The sequence below is a fragment of the Macrotis lagotis genome, chromosome X (genome assembly GCF_037893015.1).
Source record: "Macrotis lagotis isolate mMagLag1 chromosome X, bilby.v1.9.chrom.fasta, whole genome shotgun sequence".
In the NCBI taxonomy this organism is placed as follows: Eukaryota; Metazoa; Chordata; class Mammalia; order Peramelemorphia; family Peramelidae; genus Macrotis; species Macrotis lagotis.
The window spans coordinates 644,807,490-644,828,221 of record NC_133666.1 but is presented as its reverse complement, the minus strand read 5'-3'; the positions used below and the strand labels follow the sequence as shown (position 1 = coordinate 644,828,221).

The 20,732-nt window shown below is 39.5% G+C and overlaps 1 protein-coding gene across 7 annotated transcripts in view; it reads right to left on the bottom strand.

The window, feature by feature from the left end:
• Nucleotides 1–20,732, bottom strand: part of STK11 (serine/threonine kinase 11) — a 178,549-nt gene that overhangs the window by 26,362 nt on the left and 131,455 nt on the right. For 3 of the 7 annotated variants that reach the window (XM_074204528.1, XM_074204533.1, XM_074204532.1), the window contains one exon: nucleotides 15,868–16,061. In XM_074204528.1, the coding sequence (XP_074060629.1) occupies nucleotides 15,868–16,061 (194 nt within the window). The other 4 variants (XR_012472088.1, XM_074204530.1, XM_074204531.1 and 1 more) reach the window with 4 other exon arrangements.

Below are 20,732 nucleotides of genomic sequence, written 5' to 3'. Positions count from 1 at the left end.
ATGTATAGTAATGATTATTTTCAATTTGGGGCCAACATTTTAAGAAGATCACTGATAAATCCTAGTTTTTCAGCAGGCAGTAGAATCCAAGAAGGGCAATTTCACGTAACCCATGAGGACTGAAGATGAAAGAACTGAGAATGTTTTAAATGGAGATCCTAATATTTAGGGATCATGGGAGTATTTTCTTCAAGTATTTGAAGGATGTTGTGGAGAAGGAGGAACCCATAGCCTCAGCTGAAAAAAGCCTCAAAGACTAAGCCAGTCTAAGTCTATCTATATGGGTAAGAATCCCCTCTATGACAACAGATCACAGACTGAAGATGAGGAAGCATTCAGGTCACAGGAGGGAAGCCTGGCAGGGAGCTAGAATGGGGCAGTGAAAATGGAATTCAACAATACTGCCACTGAAAGTTATAAGTTCTCTGAGGGTAGCCACCATTTCTATTTTTATTTTTAATCACTGAATACTCAAGATGGAGCATCTGATTCACAATCAAGCCATTTAAGCTAAATATCACAGGTATTATGAGGAAAGAAGGTCAGAGGTTAAGTGGTTGGCCTATGGTCTTACAATATGTGCAAGCAATTTGAACCCAGGTCAATCCCAATTCCAAATCGAGCTGTGCCACATAAGAAGAAGCTAGTAGGGAAAAGAAAAATGATTAGGAACACTGGGAAGAAACAACTATATCATAAAATTCATTACAGAAAATAGTAAAAACAAAGTCTGACACTTGTATCTTAAGATTCCATCTTTTTCCCCTTTTGAAAAAAACTGAACCTTTGTCTTTGATGTGCCTTGATCCACTTCTCTCATTCTTTAAAATTTTAACTGGACTCCCTGGTTAAAAATTTTATAGGGGAAAGTTGGCAAGGGATAGCTATTCTCAAGAATAAAATCCAAATGAAGATAAAACAAATTATTTCAGTCAAGAAGAAAAGGGAGATGTGTTATTCTTGTAGAAAGGTTGAAGACATGAGAGCTCAGAAGTTGGAATTAAGGTAGCATAGGAACCAATGGAATGGCCAAAACCAAAGAGTTTATCATCAATGCTCTGATGTCTATCTGGAAAAGTCTTCAGTAGAGTACCCCAATCATGAATTTGTGCTGAGTAAATCATTAGTGGTTTACATTTTTATCATTTTGGATTAATAGACAAAATGCTTTTCAAATTTGTAGATGAAACAAAATGATGGGGATAATTGACATTACTGAATGGCAATGTCCAGATTCAAAAGATTCAAAAATCTTAAGAGGCCTAATCATTCTGGAAACAATTTGGCATTATATTGAGAGTAATCAAAATGTTTCTACTCTGATCTAGAAATTTCAATGTTAGTATATCATATACAGCATTACGTATCTTCCCTGTTAAAGATAATCATGTCGCCTTTACACCAACTTATTTATAGCAGCACCTTTTCTATTAGCAAAGAACCAGAAACAAAGTAGATGATCATTGACTGGATAATAGCCAACAAATTCACATAGAACATGACTATAATGGAATATTACTTCATTCTAAGAAAAGATGACTATGAAGAATACCAATAAGATAAGAAAATGTATATGAACTGATATAAAATGAAGTAAGCAAAATACAATGCCACAATGTATATAGGGGAAAAAAACAACTCTCCTAACTGCACAATGCAAGAAAGCAGACTAATTATTATGGGCAAGCTTGAACCTGAAGAGAGAAAATGGATATTACATATGCCAAGTCTTGATTGAGAAGTTCTTTCACTTTAATAAGCCACTTTCCCATTCTTATTTTTAATCTCTACTGTAAGTGATAAGATTTCTCCAGAGAGGAAAGGATATATTGTTGAACTAAGGGAAGAAAGTGAAGAAGATGAAGATGAAAATGAAGACAGCAATGGCAAAAGTGAAAGATAATCTTAACCGACTTGAATGTTGGGTTGAATCTAAAAAACAGAGTTACAGGAAGCATTCTGCTTTGGTCAGATCCCATTTGGAATAACAGATCCCATTGGGGGGGCATATTTTAGGAGGCCACTGATAAATTTGGGGAACACTTTCCAACCAGAGCAAGAGAAAAGCTGGTATAAGGAAAAATTTCCTAATTCTTAGAACTATCCCAAAAGTGAAATGGAACCTCTCAGTTCTTTCTCCTTGGAGATCTTCAAGTCAGGAGAAGCATTTGCTCCTGAAGGATCATGGGATCATTTATAAGAGCTGGAAGAGACCTGATCCAAATCCCTCATTTTATAGATGAATAAACTTGGGTTCAGAGGTGTGAAGGGATTTGGCCAGGGTCACAAAGTAGAGGAGCCAGGATTATAGAATTATAGAACTATGGCCCTGAGGCATGAAATATGTTAGCAGTGTTGTTTTAGTCACACCTGACTCTTAGTGACTCCATTTGGGTTTTCTTGACAAAGATACTGGAGTGGCTTGTTTCCTTCTCTAGTTCATTTTACAGATGAGGAACCTGTGGCAAACAGGGTGAAATGACTCACCCAAGGTCAGACAGTGTCTGAGGCAAAAATTTGAACTCAGGTTTTTCTGACTCCAAGTCAAGGGCTCTATCCATTGTGCCACCTAGCTGCCTCCAGGCAGCAAGTATTCACACACATCTGCTGATATTTTCTCTCCATCAAAAACAGAGCAGCTAATGACTACCTGAAAAACCATCAGAGATTTCAACCCTGGATCTCATTCTCCTTAATGAAGAATTGGTTGCTGAGGTGAAAATGAAAGGAATCTTGGGAAGGATGTGATCACTACATTTTAGAGTTTATGATAAAGAAGAAGAGGAAATTTGGATAGCTAGGATCTCATGTGGTTAAACTACTTCCAGAAAATCAGATCAAGCTGGATAAGAGATGCTCAAGGAATGAAGACACAAAGTAAAACAATTCCAATGATGGAGAAAAATGGAATTATTCTGAAGATCAAAACGAAGGCAAAGGGAACTCTCACCACCTAACTTAAATGTTAAAAAGTGTGTGGAATATGCAAAGAAACTGAAATAATAGAAAATAGAAGAGCATAAAAGTAGTGTCGAGAATGTTAAAGGTCAAAAGGGGCTGAGTAAGGCCAGGAAAAGTCAACACAACAAAAAAAACTCATAAAGCTGTAGAGAGAGAAAAGGAGGCTCAAAGACAGGTCACGACCTTTGTTTGGGGTGGATGGGATAATGGTAGCTGACAAAAGAGAGGTAAAAGCTGCTCAATTCTTGGTTTACTTCTATTTTCTCTGCAAAGGAGGGCTTTTCATGGGAAGTGACAGAATAAAAATGTCTAACAAGCTCCTTGAGACAATGCTTGGGCAGTAGGCTGTGGAAAAAATGAGAGCAATGCAGGGAGGGAAATGCTTCTGTAGTGAGGGGAGAGGACTCTAATCCATTATGACCTGCATGTACTGCCTTTAAAGTAATGGGAGAGGACACCAATACATTGGACTGCTTCCTGTCTTTGTAGCAAGGGGAGAAGACACTGAATCTCCTGCTTGGATTCCCACTGGAAGGGGTAGAATGCTATTCAATTATATTGGGGTTTCCTGACTTGGGGGAGTAAACAATCCTATTCCTATAGAAGCAAATACTGCTTCCCAGGCTATAAGTGTCTAGGGCCCTGAGGCCCTAGGTCCACTCTGAGGACAAATTCATAAGGATAATGAAAAATTAACCTAAACTCTTTCCTCAAGGATGAACAAAGCTGGTCATAATCTCCCATCCCTGTGATTCTGGACCTCCTCAGTGCCTCCTCCAACATATAAATTCCGCTTCCCCCCTCAACTTCTCCCCTCCACAGCCCACTCACCTGTTCTGAGGAAGGCCAGCTCCAGAAGCAATAACCTTGCTTTTATCTTCTATTTTTGTTTTCTTTTCCTACTTCTCGCATTTTTTGAATCTCACTGATGACAGAGACTCGCTCCCAGGCTGCCCTTTTACTTTCTCTCCTCAACTCTGGTAGAGGTATAGGGAGGTGTAAAACTCCTTGTGCCCCATTTTTGACTTCCAGGTTATCTCCCCCAAACCACTTCACTCAGTAAACTTTCTTTCTTTAAAGTTCACTGAACCCACAACCCCTCTCAATTATCTTGTCCTTGACTCTCTAGGTTTTTGGGATATCACTAACTCCTTCTCTTCCTATGTAACCTTGCCTCAGGTTTCTTTGCTGGATCTTCATCCAGGTCATGCCTATTAACTGTGGCATGATGTAGTACAGGACTCTATCTTGGACTCTTTTCTCTTCTCCCTCTATACTACTTCCTTTGGCTTTATCAGGTCTCAAGGAGTGAATGACGTTCTCTATGCTGATGATTTTCAAATCTATCCTGCCCTAATCTCTAATCTTGCATCTCCAATTGTTTAATGAATCCCTTGAACTGGATGTCCTAGAGACATACTAAACTCAACATAACCCAAACTAAACTCATCTTTATCCCTCTAAGTCTCCCTCTCTTCCAAACTTCCCTAATACTATCCAGGACAACACCAACTTCAAAGTTTCTCAGGCTCCCAACGTAAATGTCAACAATGTCAAAAATGTCAACAAACTATTATCTTTGACTACACATTATCTCCCACCCTGATTTGTATTGCCAAGTCCTGTCAACCTCACCTTTGCAACAAAGCCCCTTCTCTCTTTTGACTCTGCTGTGTCTCTGAGGCAGGTTTTCATCATCTCACCACTGATCTATTACTAGTACGATGGAGTTTGCCTGCAGCAAGTCTCTCCCTACTGTGATCCATAAAGTGATTTTCCTCAAGGGCAGGTCTATACCATCCTTTTCTTAAATACAAAATCCTCAACTTGGCATCCAAAGTCTTACCTGTTACCACCCCTGACTTTTTCCAATCTCCTTAACTTACATTACACCACACTCTCTTCTTTGGTTCAGTGTTTTTCCACAAACAAAACCTGTCTCAAGAGCTCTGGCCACTTTCTCATTTTCTTCATGTTTGGAATGCTTTACCTCCTTATCTCTGCTTTCTGCCTTCCCTCAAGTCCCAGTTAAAATCCTTTAAAGGAAGTTTTTCCGAGTCACTTAATTCTAGTACTTTCCCTTGTTCACCTGTTAGGGCTTCTGTACATATTTGTTTGCTTATTTGTCTTATATATTGTGAGTTCCTTGAGGGCAGGGAATATCTTGAACCTTTCTTTGTATCCCCAGCAATTAGCAATTAGTGTCTGGCAAACCACAGTAGACACTGATAAAATACTTATTGGCTAAGTCACTGAAATTCTGCTAGCTGTTGTCTACCTCATTTGATCCTCACAACAACCGCACAAATTAGATGCCATTGCTAGTCCTGTTATATGGCTGAGAAGACAGAGACAAAAGACTTGTGCAAGGTCACACAACTAGCAAATGTCTGAAGACAGTTCTGAACTCAGAGCTTCCTAACTAGGCCCAGGGCTTTGTCCAAAGGCAGCAGTTTGTCTCATCTATCATATTAGGGGGACTTCAACAAATTGACAACTTCAAATACTTTAACCTCACAGTTCCCCAATTTACTCAAGTGTTCTTCATTCTCACCATGATCTCCCATTTCTCCATCAGAGTCCTCTCCCAGGCCACCACTTCAGCAATAGCTGTCTTGACCCCTTGACCACCAGCTCATAACATTGTTCTTGAGTCCCCTATTTCCTTAACTGCATTATTCATCTTAAGCCTCAGCCTTGGATCACTCCCCTCAGCTACTTTACTCCTACACACTTGCTACTGAAGAAAAATCACACAACTGTCTTGACTGGGTTCAAAATAAATTTGTTGCATAACCTCAACTGGGTTATCACTGCGGCAAGGTAATCTTTTTTGCATCTTCCTAATTCATTTTCTCTCTACAGTTCTTCCAAACCTTTTCATTCATCCTCAAACCTCCTGTGGCTCCCCCTTCCTCCACCACATCAGATTGGGAAGCTCACCTCATATTTAACTGAAAAAAAAAAACTGGGATCATTCTGATGAAAGCCCCCCTCTTTCTTCCCTCATTTCATATCACCTCAAATACCCTGTTATAGTCTCAATTACCCCTAAGTCACATGAAGAGGTGGGCTCTTCTGTACAACTGATCCTAGTTCATCCTGTCTTCTCCAACAGACTTCCCCCTCTGCCATTCCCACTATAAACTAATCTTTCCTTTCTCTATATTGGCTGCTTCCCTGCCTACAAACCTGCTGGATTCTTTTGTTTTGTTCAGTTTTTCAGTCGTGATCCTATTTGGAATTTTCTTGGTAAAGTATTAGTGTGTTCTGCCATTTTGGTCACCATCTAATTTTATAAATGAAATTGAGGCAAACAGGGTGATGTAACTTCCTCAGGGTTACACAGCTAGTTAAGAGCCCGAGGTCAAATTTGAACTCTGGTTATCCTGACTCTAGGGCCAGTATTCTATTCACTGTACCATTCATTTGCTTTTGGGCATATATCGTTTCTACCCTTTCCAGTCTTAGTTTATACTATTCCCTTTCATGCATTCTTCATTTCCATCAAGCCATCTACAATTTTGGAGAGCGTCTCAGGTTAGATCCTAAATTTAAAATGCATTCCTCTTTAGAATTCTTTTAGAATCCTAGATCTTCCTTCACAGCAGGTCAGGAGCCAATTCCTACATCAAGATTCTCCTGAAGCCTCCAGATGTTAAAATTAACTTAAAAATTTGCATTGTAGTAGGTATTCAATACTCACTGAACAGAAGAGCTCTAATGATTAGCTGTTCTTTCTTTTCACTGATCCTAAATCTTCCTGAAACTTCTTTTTCTTGTTCTCTTATAGATGCTATCAAAAGTCTAACTTTTTATCATGAGTTTTTCAAATTCTCCATGTTAAAAATTGCTAGCTCCGTCAGATGAGCCTTAGAAAATTTTAAGTATTCATTCAATCCTAGATGTCTTCCTCAGGGATTTATCTGTCTGTCCCCAGGATAAAGAATAAGCCATAATGTTTTGAAGGTATAGAGAGTCAAGAACTTGGCTTAATTACAAGTTGCCACCTCTAAATGGGATTGGTTGCCTTAGGATCTGAAAAATCAAATTCAGAACTAGGACAGTAAAGATCATGTAGTTCACTCCCCTCATTTTAAAGATGAGGAAACTGAGACCAGACAGTTTAGGGCTACATAGATATTAAGTATCTGGCATCCTAGGTGCCATGCTGGCTCTCATTAACCACACTTTAAAGGGAGTTTCTTTACTGGATTGGTTGGTTCATGCAGCTAGAAGTTGGATTTGAGCATCTCTTGGGTCCCTTCCAACTATTCAATTATATTTCTATGCCAAAGTTCCACATAACAATTCTCAACTACCTGTAATCAGAGAAGAGTAAATATACTCTGCAAATGGTGTTTAGATGTTGCTAGGAAGAAAATTTATACATTCTAATTGTATTTAACTTGGGATAATATATAATTATTTTATATTTCTTAAGTGTTTCCCAAGAATTCTGACTGAAACAAGGAGATGACAGTATGGGATTAAAAATCTGTCACAGACATAATAGAAAGTTGAGGACTTCTGTGAGTTAAGTAAAAATGTATTGTATTAAGTAAAAGTATTGTCATCTGTTTCTTCCCTGATCAGTTTATATTTCAGGTCCTCATGGTACAAATTTCACAAAGCTCCTTTGCATATATTTAATCTTTACAAGACAGGCATTATTTACCCCATTTTATTTATGAGGAAAATGAGCTTAGATTCTTTGAAAATTGGAACAACTATTTTTTTTTGGGGGGGGTGTAAAAGAGAGAGGAGAGGAGGGAAAGTTACTGGATTAGGAAGATAGGAGTTTTGACGGAATCTGATACCATCAAGCCTCTAACTTTACATTTAAATGAAGCCATTTTTGACCCATAGGAGGTAGACAACATGGATTGAATTCAAGTCCTTGAGCTTCAAATCCAGTGTTCTTTCCACTATTAAGACTTATTTTTAAGTTGTTTTCTTAATGTTTTTTTATTTTCACATCACATTTGTTCCTGGATTTTCTGTATACCCCAACCCATCTAGAGAGCCTCTCCTACAGAGAAACACTGTTAAAACTGACACATAAAGATGGTATTGGCCATATGATGTTCCACATCCTTCTCCCTACCTCTCCTTAAAAAGGGAGGTATATTTCCTTGTCTTCTCCAGGGCCAAAAGTAGTCATTAAATACAGTGTTCAGCTTTGAGTGACTTTTTCCATTTATACTGTCAGATTCACTACATATTTTATTTTCCAGGTTCTTTCTTGATATTAGTTTAAAAACATCCCATGTTTTTCCAACTCCTCATATTCATAATTTCTTTGGACTATGAGTTCCTTGAGAGCAGTCAAAATTTTTTTTACCATTCTTTGTAGTCTTAAAACTTTATACAATCTCTGAGCACATGGTAGATGCTTAATCTCTAGTGAATTCATTTTTTTAATAGGGCAATAAAATTAAAATACCAGAATTTATTCAACTATTCCTCAAAAGAAGGGCACTTTTTTCTTTTCACATCTTGGACCATTATTAAGTTAAAATTAAGACTTCTTTCTTTGACTTCTTGGAGTATATTTCCAGCAGTGGCATCCCTGGGTCAAAGGGTTAGAACTTATAGACAAAGCAATATAGCATTTTAGAATGGTTATCAGAAATTGGGAGAAAGATGTAATTGGGACAGAATGTCATTTCTCATGATTCAAAATAGTTGGACCAATTCCTAATTCCACCAACTATGTATTAGTGTCTGTCTTCCTACAATCCTCCAACATTGACTATTTTTGTTTTTTGTCATCTTTGCCAATTTGCTAGGTGTGAAGTAAAACCTTAGGGTTGCTTTAATTGGATGATGCCTAATTTAAAACGGAGGTTTCCCCGACTTCCAGTTGGGATGACTTCCTTGGTAGCACACTGCTTTCTTTTCTAAATATGATAGTATCAAGGGTTTCTTCCTCTCTCCCTGATTCTCACTCTCTGCCCTTCTGGCAGTCAATATGCCACAACTAGGAAGCAAGGGAATTTGAAATTTTTGAACCAAAAGGCATATCATCATTGCCACCAACTCAACTCAAAGCTTGCGGTGCCTTAACTGCCTGTGGTGGCTGTTTTAGATTAGAGTGTCTAATGGAATGAGTGGTTAGAGGGTTCCAAACCCAGAAGCAATATGGACTCTTGGTCAGCAGTAATCAGGGGAAAGTATGAAACTGGGACAAGAAGACTATTTATTGGAAGTCCCTGTCTAGTTAAAGGAAATTTTCCTTCAAAGAACTTATCCTACTAATAATATACTAAGCATGAATGTTGGAGATTGTAAGATTGAAAACTAGAAGATCAAGTCAGTCTTTTTTAGAGAAAAGTAGATTTTGCTCACATTCCTATAGAAGTAGCAGCTCCCCAAACTCCAGATTTAGGATCATGCCAGGCTAGATTCCCAATTTGATCCCGACTCCTTCACATGGACTCAAACCCTTTGCTCTCCTTTTGTGGTCAAACCATTCTTTGATCTGCTATTGGTTATCCCAAGTTGAACATTATCCCTGGGGAGACTCTCTAGCTAGGTCCATCTCCTAGGTCATCAAATTATTCTCTCCAACTAGCTCAGGATGAAAACGTTTACTAGAGGTTTTTTAAACCACACGAACAAAATTGAGTTTCTAACCCTTGAAAACTTTGGACAAGACCCTGAAATCAAGAGGCTCAAATTAACCAGAGAGTTGCTACAGTAACCTCATTATAGAGGAAAATTGGTTATTTGGGGGTTTTTTTTGGTGGGGAGGAATATGGTGGGGGATAAGCTATGTAGGATAGAGGAGGAATGATGACGGACTGATAGGAGGCTGATGAATGCTCACCAAATGACTAGTCAGACAACCACTGAAACTTGGGAGAACCAAGCAAACACAACTGCTAGGCAAAGCAGCATAGGATTATAGAAATTATTCAGGAAGAGGTTACTGAGACCATCCTTGTAACCTCATTCTGAGGCTGGGGAAGAAAAGTATTGTATTCATATGAAGTTAGAGAGAATGTGGCTGTTTACAAACATCTCCCCCATCTGAATATGAGCTCCTTGAAGGCAGTAATATATTTTTGCTTTTCTTTGTGTCCCTAGCACAAAGTAAGTAAATACTTAATAAAGACCTCAATTAGTTTGTCCCCTTCAAGAGGGATTTTGGTCAAAGCAGCAGACACTGATGGGCAGAGGAAAGACTCACATTCAACTAAATAATTTACTTTTTGTTTCTCTCCAGACCCCACCCTCAAAAGATCAGGAAGGGATCAGCAGGGGAAAGAGTAGGTACTGAGAAGATAGACATTTATTCTAATTTTAAGAGATCTATGATTTAGAGCTGAAATATTTAATTCTTTAATTTTGGGTATTAGGGAAATGAGATCCAGAGAGATAAAAAAGACTTGCTCAAGGTCTCATGGGTACTAAGCAGTGAATCTGGGATTTGAACCTAGGTTCTGACCTCAAATCTTTTGCCTATAGCATGATGTCTTTTCATTTGTTTGCAGGAGAACATGAAAACTAAAACAATGCCTCAATTCTCTTCTTATCCCTGTGCTAAGTGGGAAGGGAAGAGGCAGCATGAAAATGATACTTATGGATTCCAAATATCCAAATACTCCTTCATCTGGAATTTGTTTTGTTCTTTCAATCCATTTCCTTGTCCCCCAGTGTTATTTTTTTCGAAAATCAAGAAGGGGGAAAATCACATAATGAGGAAAGTTCCTTTTTTAGGAGGACAGAGAAATAAAAAAGCTTGAGTAGATTCTGTCTATCACTGATCTCACCTTCCCATAGTCTGAATATAACCATACTGCTTTTCTCTATATGACAGCAGACATTAGAAGTTACTGGAGGGATGACCTCTTCAATCTTTCAGTCAGTGATGCTATTGAGGGGATGCTTATTTAAGTATCAGTTGGACTATATAATTTTTTTTAAGTTGTTTTTTTTGCAAGGCAAATGGGGTTAAGTGGCTTGCCCAAGGCCACACAGCTAGGTAATTAAGTGTCTGAGACCAAATTTGAACCCAGGTACTCCTGACTCCAGGGCTGGTGCTCTATCCACTGCACCACCTAGCTGCCCTGACTATATAATTTCTTAAGACCCTTTCAGTTTTGAAATTCTATGACCCAGGAAAGCACGACACTTTTTTTTTTTTTTTTTTTTTAAGTTTTTGCTAGGCAATAGGGTTAAGTGGCTTGCCCAAGGCCACACAGCTAGGTAATTATTAAGTGTCTGAGGCCGGATTTGAACTCAGGTACTCCTGACTTCAGGGCCGGTGCTCTATCCATTGCGCCACCTAGCTGCCCCCCAGCATGACACTTCTAATAGAAAAAATGCTAAGGTAAGATGATATTTAGATGGAAAGAGGGCAAGACCCAAGTTAGACCAAGAAATGATGTTGACCATTGGCTACTAGCTCACAGATATATAGTTGGTTCTACCTGTTGAATTGAGTAATAACATTACAGAACTTGTGGGGGAAATGGATTTGGGGTAAAATGCTCAAAAACTTCATTAGTGACACATTAAGAAAAAAGGGTTATCTAGTAAAAATGCATTTTTATACGTGCTAAATGAGTGAGAAATACTTAAATACAGCAGTCCAGTCTGCAGCCTTGGGCTAAGTTATAGCTCCATGGTGGAAGAGGATAGGGTGGTATGTACCAGCCCTCTCAGTGGATAGCAACCGACTGTACCAAGAAACATGCAAAATGACACTTTATACTTCGACAAAGAACTAAAGTTTACTTGAGGACATTGGGGAAGGACTGCAGCTTGACAATTATTTGTGCCATTTTATGAATTTTCACTGTTTTCTTGAACTTGAAATTTGTGTGATGTTCGAAATGTTCCTTAATATACCAATCATGCTGGAACAAATTCACATTTTTGAAACATGTGTTATAGTAGAACTGATTGTACCTTAAGATTTTTGCACTTTCAAGTTGTATTTTACCCATTTTCCTTCAGTTCACTACTAAATTATAGGATGAAGAATGAGAAGGAAAAATCACTGGAAAACAGAGGCCCAGAACAAGGAAGGGCCTAATCTAAGGCTGCAGAGTCGGAGAGCAGCACAGCCAGGATTCACACTCGGAGAACTTGTAAAACTCTTTTGTCAAAGTGTCACCTCTGTCCCAGGTGATCAAAAGCAGAGGTCTCTGGCTAGACCAAGGCTCAAAGATGAGGAAATAGCAGCAGTCCAGGCTCCAGGTTAAGGTCACAACAGTTGCAGAAATGGAGAGAGAATGGCCACCAACCTAAAAGTCTATTAGAGAGTGAAAAAATACCAAAAACAGTGGTTGGGGCCATGGGTGTTGTCCCCATTTTTGTCTGTTTCTTAAATGGCTTAACTGTAATTTAAACTCCCAGGAGGCAAGGTTGTACCTGCCTGGATTGAGATTGATCTCTGGGGTTTTGTGGGCAGATGTGCCAGTCATTCATTGCCACACATAAAGAGGTCTATACCTTTTTATAAGATTAAATTCAAGAAACACCATAACAGAAAAAAAAAATCCTCTTAATTCTTAACCTTGAAGTAGAAGAAGGCTTTTTGAGGCCTGCAAAGTATAATGACACGGTAGTTAGCCCATATCAAAGGGGTCTATGGTGAGCAGAGGGAAGGAAAGCCCAACCCAGAGTGATTGTGAGGAATTAGACAATTTGGGGACATTTGGCTCTAGCTGGAGTGGTGTCACTCAGGAAAGGGGTACCTCATAAAAACAGTTTTCTTCTTGGAAAAAGAACATAATCCAAGCACCCCAAAATGAAGCCCTCATTTGCCCTCCTCCCTGGCATTACTTCCTGGGGCATGCTGCTTCTAGTCCACTCTAAAATACCTGAAACATTGACTGTCAACAAAAGAACACTTTCCTCAGACTGAAGCAACCATGAATAGATCTTGAAGAAGGGCTAGGAATAGTAAGAAAAGGGAAAAAAAAAACTATGTCTTCCAACTTATTGCTTGAAGTGCTGTTTAGGAAAGTTCCTCGCATCCTGTCAAACAACCTGGCTAGCATGCTTCCTCGAGTGACTGATCTATTTGAAAAAAACAAACAAAAACAAAAATAAAAATATACCCAACAAAATTTGAAAAGAAAAAAGAGGTGTCACTATGGAAAGAAACCCTCATGTCAGTGTGCAGGTAGGGGTCAATAGATGCTTAGGTGCTCTGCTCGCTTGGTGACACTGGAACCTCAGGCTGACCACACGGCACAAGCTGTTCTCCCCTATTACTGGGATTCCATGGTAGCTTGTGCAACTATGCTAAGCCTTTGCCTCCTCTCTCATCAGACTGTCATCTGTTGGTTGAACTTCCTCTCCAGAAAATTCTGAGTGTTCACTCTTCTGTTCTGTTCTCTCCTCTCTAAGCCCTGTCTTAGAGGTCTCCTCGTCACCTAAGAAATGCACAGGGAAGCAAACAGGACAGGTTGGTTAGAAACTAGTTTCCCCAAATTTACATGGTGGGGAGCACCCGTGGCCTCTGGGGATCAAGTAAAGGGGCAAAGATGACACTCAACCATCTTTTCATCTCTTTGTACTCCTACACTGATTTTCCAGGATCCTATAGGCTTGACTCCTATTCTCCAGTTTATAGTACTCCTTTCTCCTATTTTAGAGAAGTTATATCCTGTAGGAGCAGGGAGAGAGGGAAGATAGGTGGTTTAAATAATTCAGCTTTTCTTCAGAGAAGGGCATTAAATGCATTTGAAAGACCTCTTGGGAAATTTTAAACTTATTTCTCAATGTTGAGTCTCTCTACCAATTACACTGAGCTATCTTAAAATAGGAACCAGGTTTTATTCATCTTATTGAAATTTCAAATGGTCATGGCTCCCTTAAAAACTTCTTAACTATCATAAAGGCTTTAAATTAAATCTATTAAAACAAAAAAAAGTAACCCTTCTATGCACAATTTTCCAGTCACAAGCTTAAAACCTGATACAATATCTTCACTGGTGGCAGAGCACTCTTTGGAAACCATGAAAAACACTGTGCTGTGAGGAAGAATTCTAGCTTTCCAGTTAAATGTATGTCAGCATTCCCATCACTGATCCATGCAGGTCCCAGTCTTAGCCAAATATGCCAGATCTTACTCTGCTAGCTATACAGAGGAAAAGACTGAGAGAAAATAACTGAACTGCTACAGAGCAAGACTAATCTAACTGAAATCTTCTGAGAACACTTCAAAAGACCCATGATTCCTAACAGCTCTGTGCCTCAAGTGGTCAACTCCATGAATTCCTTTGACTAGCCACTGCCTGGGGGGAAGGGGAACCTTCTTGTGATCAGTCTCCCAAACCTACCCACCCAGCTCCTCAATGACCAACACAATCTGTTGCCAGGTTCTAAAAGAGTACACCTGACAAAGTTTTTGTGTTCCTCAAGAAGTCAAGGGCACCTCCATACTGTTGTGGAACATCCACTATTACTTGGATTGATGACTTCCAAGGAGCAAGGCACATTAACCAGTTGGTCAAAGGTTAATTTTTTGACTACAGCTCTTCAAAACCTATCCTTAGGGGCAGCTAGGTGGTCCAATGGATAGAGCACCACCCCTGAAATCAGGAGGACCTGAGTTCAAATTTGACTTATTAATACTTAGCTGTGTGACCTTGGACAAATCACTGAACCCCATTTCCTTGAAAAAACAAACAAAAAAGAAAACCTATCCCTAAACTGTAGAGTATTATAATCCATATTGGTAATACAGGGGTTCTCTGTTATAAACAGAGATCCTTGAAACATTACTGATAATTCCTAATGTCTGTGAAGTGGCCCTATATACTTCTAGGAAATGCAAACAATATAAATGACTCCTTTGAAGTCATGGGAGTGGAAGTCACAGGAGCTTTCTGGGTGGGAAAAAACAACAGTTTCTCTGTAACTGCAAATTCTTCACTGTTCATCACTGAGGGAGGCAGGTTGACTACTTTTGGAAGGGTGCAGTTTTGGAACAAGCTTGGTGATCCATGAAATATCAGTTCTGAGATAAGGCAACTGCTAAGTTGGAAGTCTTCTGAAATATTTATTCCCATTTCCCCCAAGATCTTATGATTTTTCCTTACCTATCAGAGAGAATTCAAATGTGGAGAGGGGAAGACTAGTTGGTGTGCATGTGGACAAGTGTGTGTCTATGCTTTTATGTAAAGTGATGAGAAAATATCTTGAGAGAGGAAATTCTACAGAGATTAGGGCAGGGCTTGACTAAAAGCCAAACAGAAAACTACCAAGATGACTCAAAAGATAACTACCAATTCTTATGAATGTAAGTGTGTGGGGGGAGGGGAATGCTCTCTGAATAGTGAAGGCAAACTTGGCTTCACGCCTCCTAGTCAGGCTGGCAAAACTGGCTGAGGAATGAAGTGTAGCGAACAACTGGGTTTCTTAGGAGTCTGCGATGCCTGGCAAACTCCTCCTGGGCAAAGATCTTCTCTGACTTCATTGGCTGTTATGGGAACCAAGAGGGGTCTGCACAATCTCTGTGCCTTGTACAGCAAAACTCATAGAACCGAGGGCCTAAAGACCCCACAATCAACTGGCTATTAACCACAAGTGTTGCTCACCTTATCTTGGGCAACTGCAGTATACCAACAAGACTCTTAAATATTATGATTAGTACTAATAATAAACAGCTAGGGGAGATTTATATGGTGCTGTTTACAAGTCCTGCATGTCCATTGCTTCATTTAGGTCTCCAAAGAGCCTTCCTAGTAAGGCAGTGCAGATAGTGTTATCCTGAGCAGAGAAAGCTCTCACCCAGCTGGAAAGTAGCAGGGAGGACTAGAATCGGATCTCCAGACTCCAAATCAAGTGCTCTTTCTGTTACACCACAGCCTCCATTCTCAAATCTTTCCAAGTATTCTTCCTGGAAGGAATTTTGAGCCTTCTCCCCAATTCCCAGCTTACCTGGTACTGTGAAATCCTGAGTGTAGATGATGTCATCCTCAATGTCAAAGAGGTCATCGTCCTCTTCCTCATTGTAGCCATGCAGATCCTCCAGATAAGGCACCACTGTCATACTTCGCCACCTGTCCTTGGTTTCCGGGCTGGGAGGAATGGGGACCAGGGTTTCTGCCTGGGGATGTTTCTTACGAAACCAGCTGCAAGAGCCCAAAAAATGATCAATTCTGGTAAAATTGGTGGGGTGGCCATTAGCCCCATCTGGTGCTTGATGCCATTTCTAGAACTGCTGGTGTAGACAGTTTGTGTATACTTTGAGAAATGAGCTGATTTTAACCTGTCCAGTCTCCTCCTAAAATGCTTGCTTTTTGGAAGGCTTTCAGGCCCTCCTCTCTTCCTTGGCAGTTAGATCTGTGAACCCTGAAAAGCCTAACTTCTCTAAGCCTTGCCTAAAAATCAGGACAAATAAATCCAGCACATTTTATGCTCCTGACTTCCTGGGGTCTGGGAATCAGCTGTTTAGTCTATTAGTGGGGAATGAGGGGTGTCAGGCGGAGGGGAGAGGCCATTTTAGCACAATGAGAACAGGAATGGGCAAAAAGGAAAAGAAACAGAGTTCTGTTGGCTTAGCTTTTTAAAGTGTTTTTTTCTTCCTTTTATTTTCCAATTACAATTTTTTTCTTAGGTTTTTTTTTTTTTGGCAAGGCAATGGGGTTAAGTGGCTTGCCCAAGGCCACACAGCTAGGTAATTATTAAGTGTCTGAGGCCGGATTTGAACTCAGGTACTCCCAACTCTAGGGCCGATGTTCTATCCACTGCGCCACCTAGCCTCCCCTTATTTTCCAATTACAAGCAAAGAATAATTTTCAACATTTATCCTTTTGGAAGCTTTGGCATTTCACTTTTTCCCACCACCCTCTCTTACCACTCCTTTCCCATAGCAGTAAATAATTTAATATAAGTTATATATGTAAAATCACATTTAACATAAACTTCTAAAAGTTCTATATTAGAAGGGTTATAAGTTCCTCTAGAAGTCACTAAACCTTGTGGGCCCTAAATTCTTCATCCTCAAATGGGTGACAAGGAGCCTGGGGGGTGGGGGACGTAGATTAGATCTTCAAAAACCCTTCCAGCTATAAATGTAGAATGCTATACTGAGATGCCTGTGCTAATTAACATTAGTCACTCCTAAATCACTAACATTGTAGTGAACCTCAATGAAGCAAAATGGAACTTGGTGAGTTAAATTCAATGATTCATTAGGAACAGATCAATGGAAGGCTAGGGGTCAGTGAATGAGGGACTTCAAGTCCCCTATTCTGGGAGTCTTGTTAAGAGAAAGTTTTAAACTATTAAGTGGTTCAGAAAGAGACATCAGGTCACTGTGGCACAAGAGAGATGAGCCAACAGGAGACATGGGACCTCTAGAGGCCCAGTACCAACACTTTCCAGCTGTGTGACCATGGGCAAGTCTTTCAGAAACTTAGTTTCATCAGGAAAACAGAATACTGGAATACCTCTGTGATAGAGTCCCTTGTAAACTTTAAAGCTTTCTAAAAATGGGAGCTATTATTATGGTGAATGCCCAAAATAACTCTCCAAAAGTGTAAACTGCAGAGTCACTGCCAATTTGCATTGATAGGAGGGAGTTTGCTATACCAATGAAATCACAAATCCTACCCTATGAGGAATCTTTGCTATATTTTAATTTATATTTGTGTTCTTTTGCAAGCAACTCCTCTTGATCATTCCAGTGAACACTCTTAACATTTGAATGTGAGAGGTACAACTAGAAAGGATGATTTAATTACTGTTTTTATGCTGATCATTCCTAAATCTACCTGACCTATCCCAAACTCTGCTGAGCTTTACTTTTGAATCTCCAGCTGCCTTTCAGCTATCTCAAACTAGATGTCCAGTGGACATCTTAAACAACATATTTAAAACTGAACTCATTCTTTTCCCCCTAACCCTTCTTTCCCCTCCAAACCCCCTTTCTTATTACTATAAAAGGAAACACCATCCTCCTTCAGATTTAAGGACTTTTGGACTCCTATCTCTCATACCCCATATTCAAGCTTTTACCAAGGCTTGTAGAATTTACCTTTGAAATATTTTTCCAATAGACTCCTTTCTCTTCTCTGATGCTGCAAGGCCCTCATCACTTGAGGCTGAGGATATTGCAATAGTGAGCTTATTGGTTGGCCTACCTCAAGTCTTTCTCTACTTTAGTCCATTCACTCACCAAAGTGGTTTTCCCTAAAGTGCTGGTCTGACTTTGACAGTTCTCTACTCAATAATTAACTCTATGATCAAATACAAAATTCTCTGTTTAGCATTAAAAGCCCCCTCCTACCTTTCCAGACTTCTTACACTTTTCTCTTTACTATGTGTTCTTTAATCTGGTGACAAAGGTTTCCTGAATAAGACAATCCATCTCTCAGCTTCAGGGATTTTCTCTAGCTGTCTCCTTGCCTGGAATGCTCTCCCTCCTCATCTCTGCTCCTTAGTTTTCCTGGCTTCCTTTGAATGTCAACTAAAATTCCACCTTTTTCATAAAGTCTTTTCCAACCTTTCTGAATTCTTATCTTTTGTCTTTTTTTTTTTTTAGGTTTTTTGCAAGGCAAATGGGGTTAAGTGGCTTGCCCAAGGCCACACAGCTAGGTAATTATTAAGCAGACATGTCTGAGACCAGATTTGAACTCAGGTACTCCTGACTCCAGGGCCGATGCTTTATCCACTGCGCCACCTAGGCGCCCCTTGTCTTTTGTCTTTGTTAGTTATTTCCTATCTATCTTGTGTATAGTTTGTTCACACATATTTGTTTGCTTGTGGTCTTCCCCAAGATGACTGTGAGCTTCTAAAGGATAGCAACTGTCTTTTAACTCTTTTTGTATCCTCTAGCTCTCAGTAGGTGATTTACAAATGTTTACTTATTGACTTTAAGATGGACAAAGTGATACAAAAGTGAATAGATTGAAAAGAGACTCAGGGTCAGGAGTCCTAGATTCAGTCCTGGCTCCAATATTTCATAGGTCTATCTATCACCTTAAGCAAGTAACTAAACCTCTAAACGGTTGAGATACTTAATATAGAAGATATGACTAGGAAGATCATTGTGAGAGAAGCACAAAAGAAATCAGAGTTCTTGTCATTTTCTGAATTTAAGATATTTGACTGTCCATAATAAGTGGAATGATTTTTCTCCTGCAGTCACACCTGGCTGCAGAGTGCTTAGTTATTTTATTCTTTGTCCTCCCTCCTCCCTGATTTCCCTGAACTTCTATTACTATTTAATACATCTTATGTTGTGGACTCTAACCTCTCCTCTGTCCAGTCAAGGAGACAGGTTTCATCTGATTAATGATCTGATAGTCTTCGATCATATTAGTCACTCAGAGGTCAAAGAATCATATATAGCTCTTTACAATATCCAATGTTTGCTCCAACTGTTCCTCTAGATTTAGCTACTGGCAACCAAATAGCTCAAAGCATAAACCCTAGCATGTAGGGTCTAACTTCATAAAATTGTCTAAAATGCTCAAAAAATACTGACCCATGACTTAGGGAGCAAACTACAAGGATCCACCATTCATTGATATGTGAATTTAGGCAAATTGTTCTATATTCCCTTAACCTATAAAATGAGAATATGACATTTGTTCTACCTGTCTGTCTAGAATTGTTACTTTACAAGGAATGAAAAGATAATGTACAGTGTAATATGTTGAAGTTGCAATATGAAACAGTGAAAAGTGAGAATTACAGAGCAGTAAGGGATTTCACAACTCAGCTGGCCCAACTTCTACCTTAAGTATTTTTTAAATGATTGATCAGTCAAGTACCAGGCACAGTGGTAAATACTGGGAATACAAAAAGACAGTCTCTGTTTTCAAGGAGGTCACAATCTAATGGAGGAGAGAAGATGCAAATAACTGGATAAATTGGATATAATCAACAGAGGGAAGGTAACAGAATTAAGAAGGATTAGGAAAAGCTTCAAGAAGAAAGGAAATTTTAGCTGGAAACCAGGAAAGGCCAGAATTGGAAATGGGAGGGAGGGAAGTTCAGGTTAAGAGGACTGCCAGTGAAAATGCCCAGAGCCAGGAGATGATGTTTTGCTCAAGGAACAGCAAGGAGGATCATGTCACTGGATGGTAGGCTATAGGGGTAGGGCAGAGTATATAAGGGGCAAGAAAACTGGGGAAGAAGTAGGGAGAAGACTTTGTACACCATACAGAAGATTTCATATTTCATCCTGGAGGTGATAGTTTAAAGGGGGGTGGGGGAGAAAAAGACAGAGACAGACAGATAGATGTGAGGCAGGCTAAGAAGATCTTTGATTTAAGAAGATCATTTGGTCAGCTGAATGGAAGATGAACAGGAAAGGGGAAGAGTCTTGCAGTAGGTAGATCAACTGGTGAGCTACTGCAATATTTCAGGCACAAACTGATAAAGGGAGAAGGATGAACATTGGAGAAATGTTATACAGGTACAATCACAGATCTTGGCTACAGATTGGTTGTAGGTGGTGGTGGTGGTGGTGGGTGAAAGTGTATAGTTGAGGATGACAGCTAGAAAGTGAGCTTAGGGGACTAGGAAAGATTGTGATGTCTTGACAATAACTAGAAAAACTAGAAGAGGGAGGGTTTTGGGGAAACAATAATGAATTCTGTTATGGACTTACTGAGTTTAAGAGGTCTATAGGACATCTATATGTCTAAAAGGTAATTGGGGCTATAAGACTGGAGGTGAGCAGAGAGGACTGGATAACTGATATCACTATGTTTGAGAAAAATTACAGTGCGTCTGACTGTGGCTGATCAGACCAATATGAACTCAGAATGCTCTACCACAGGTTGAGCACA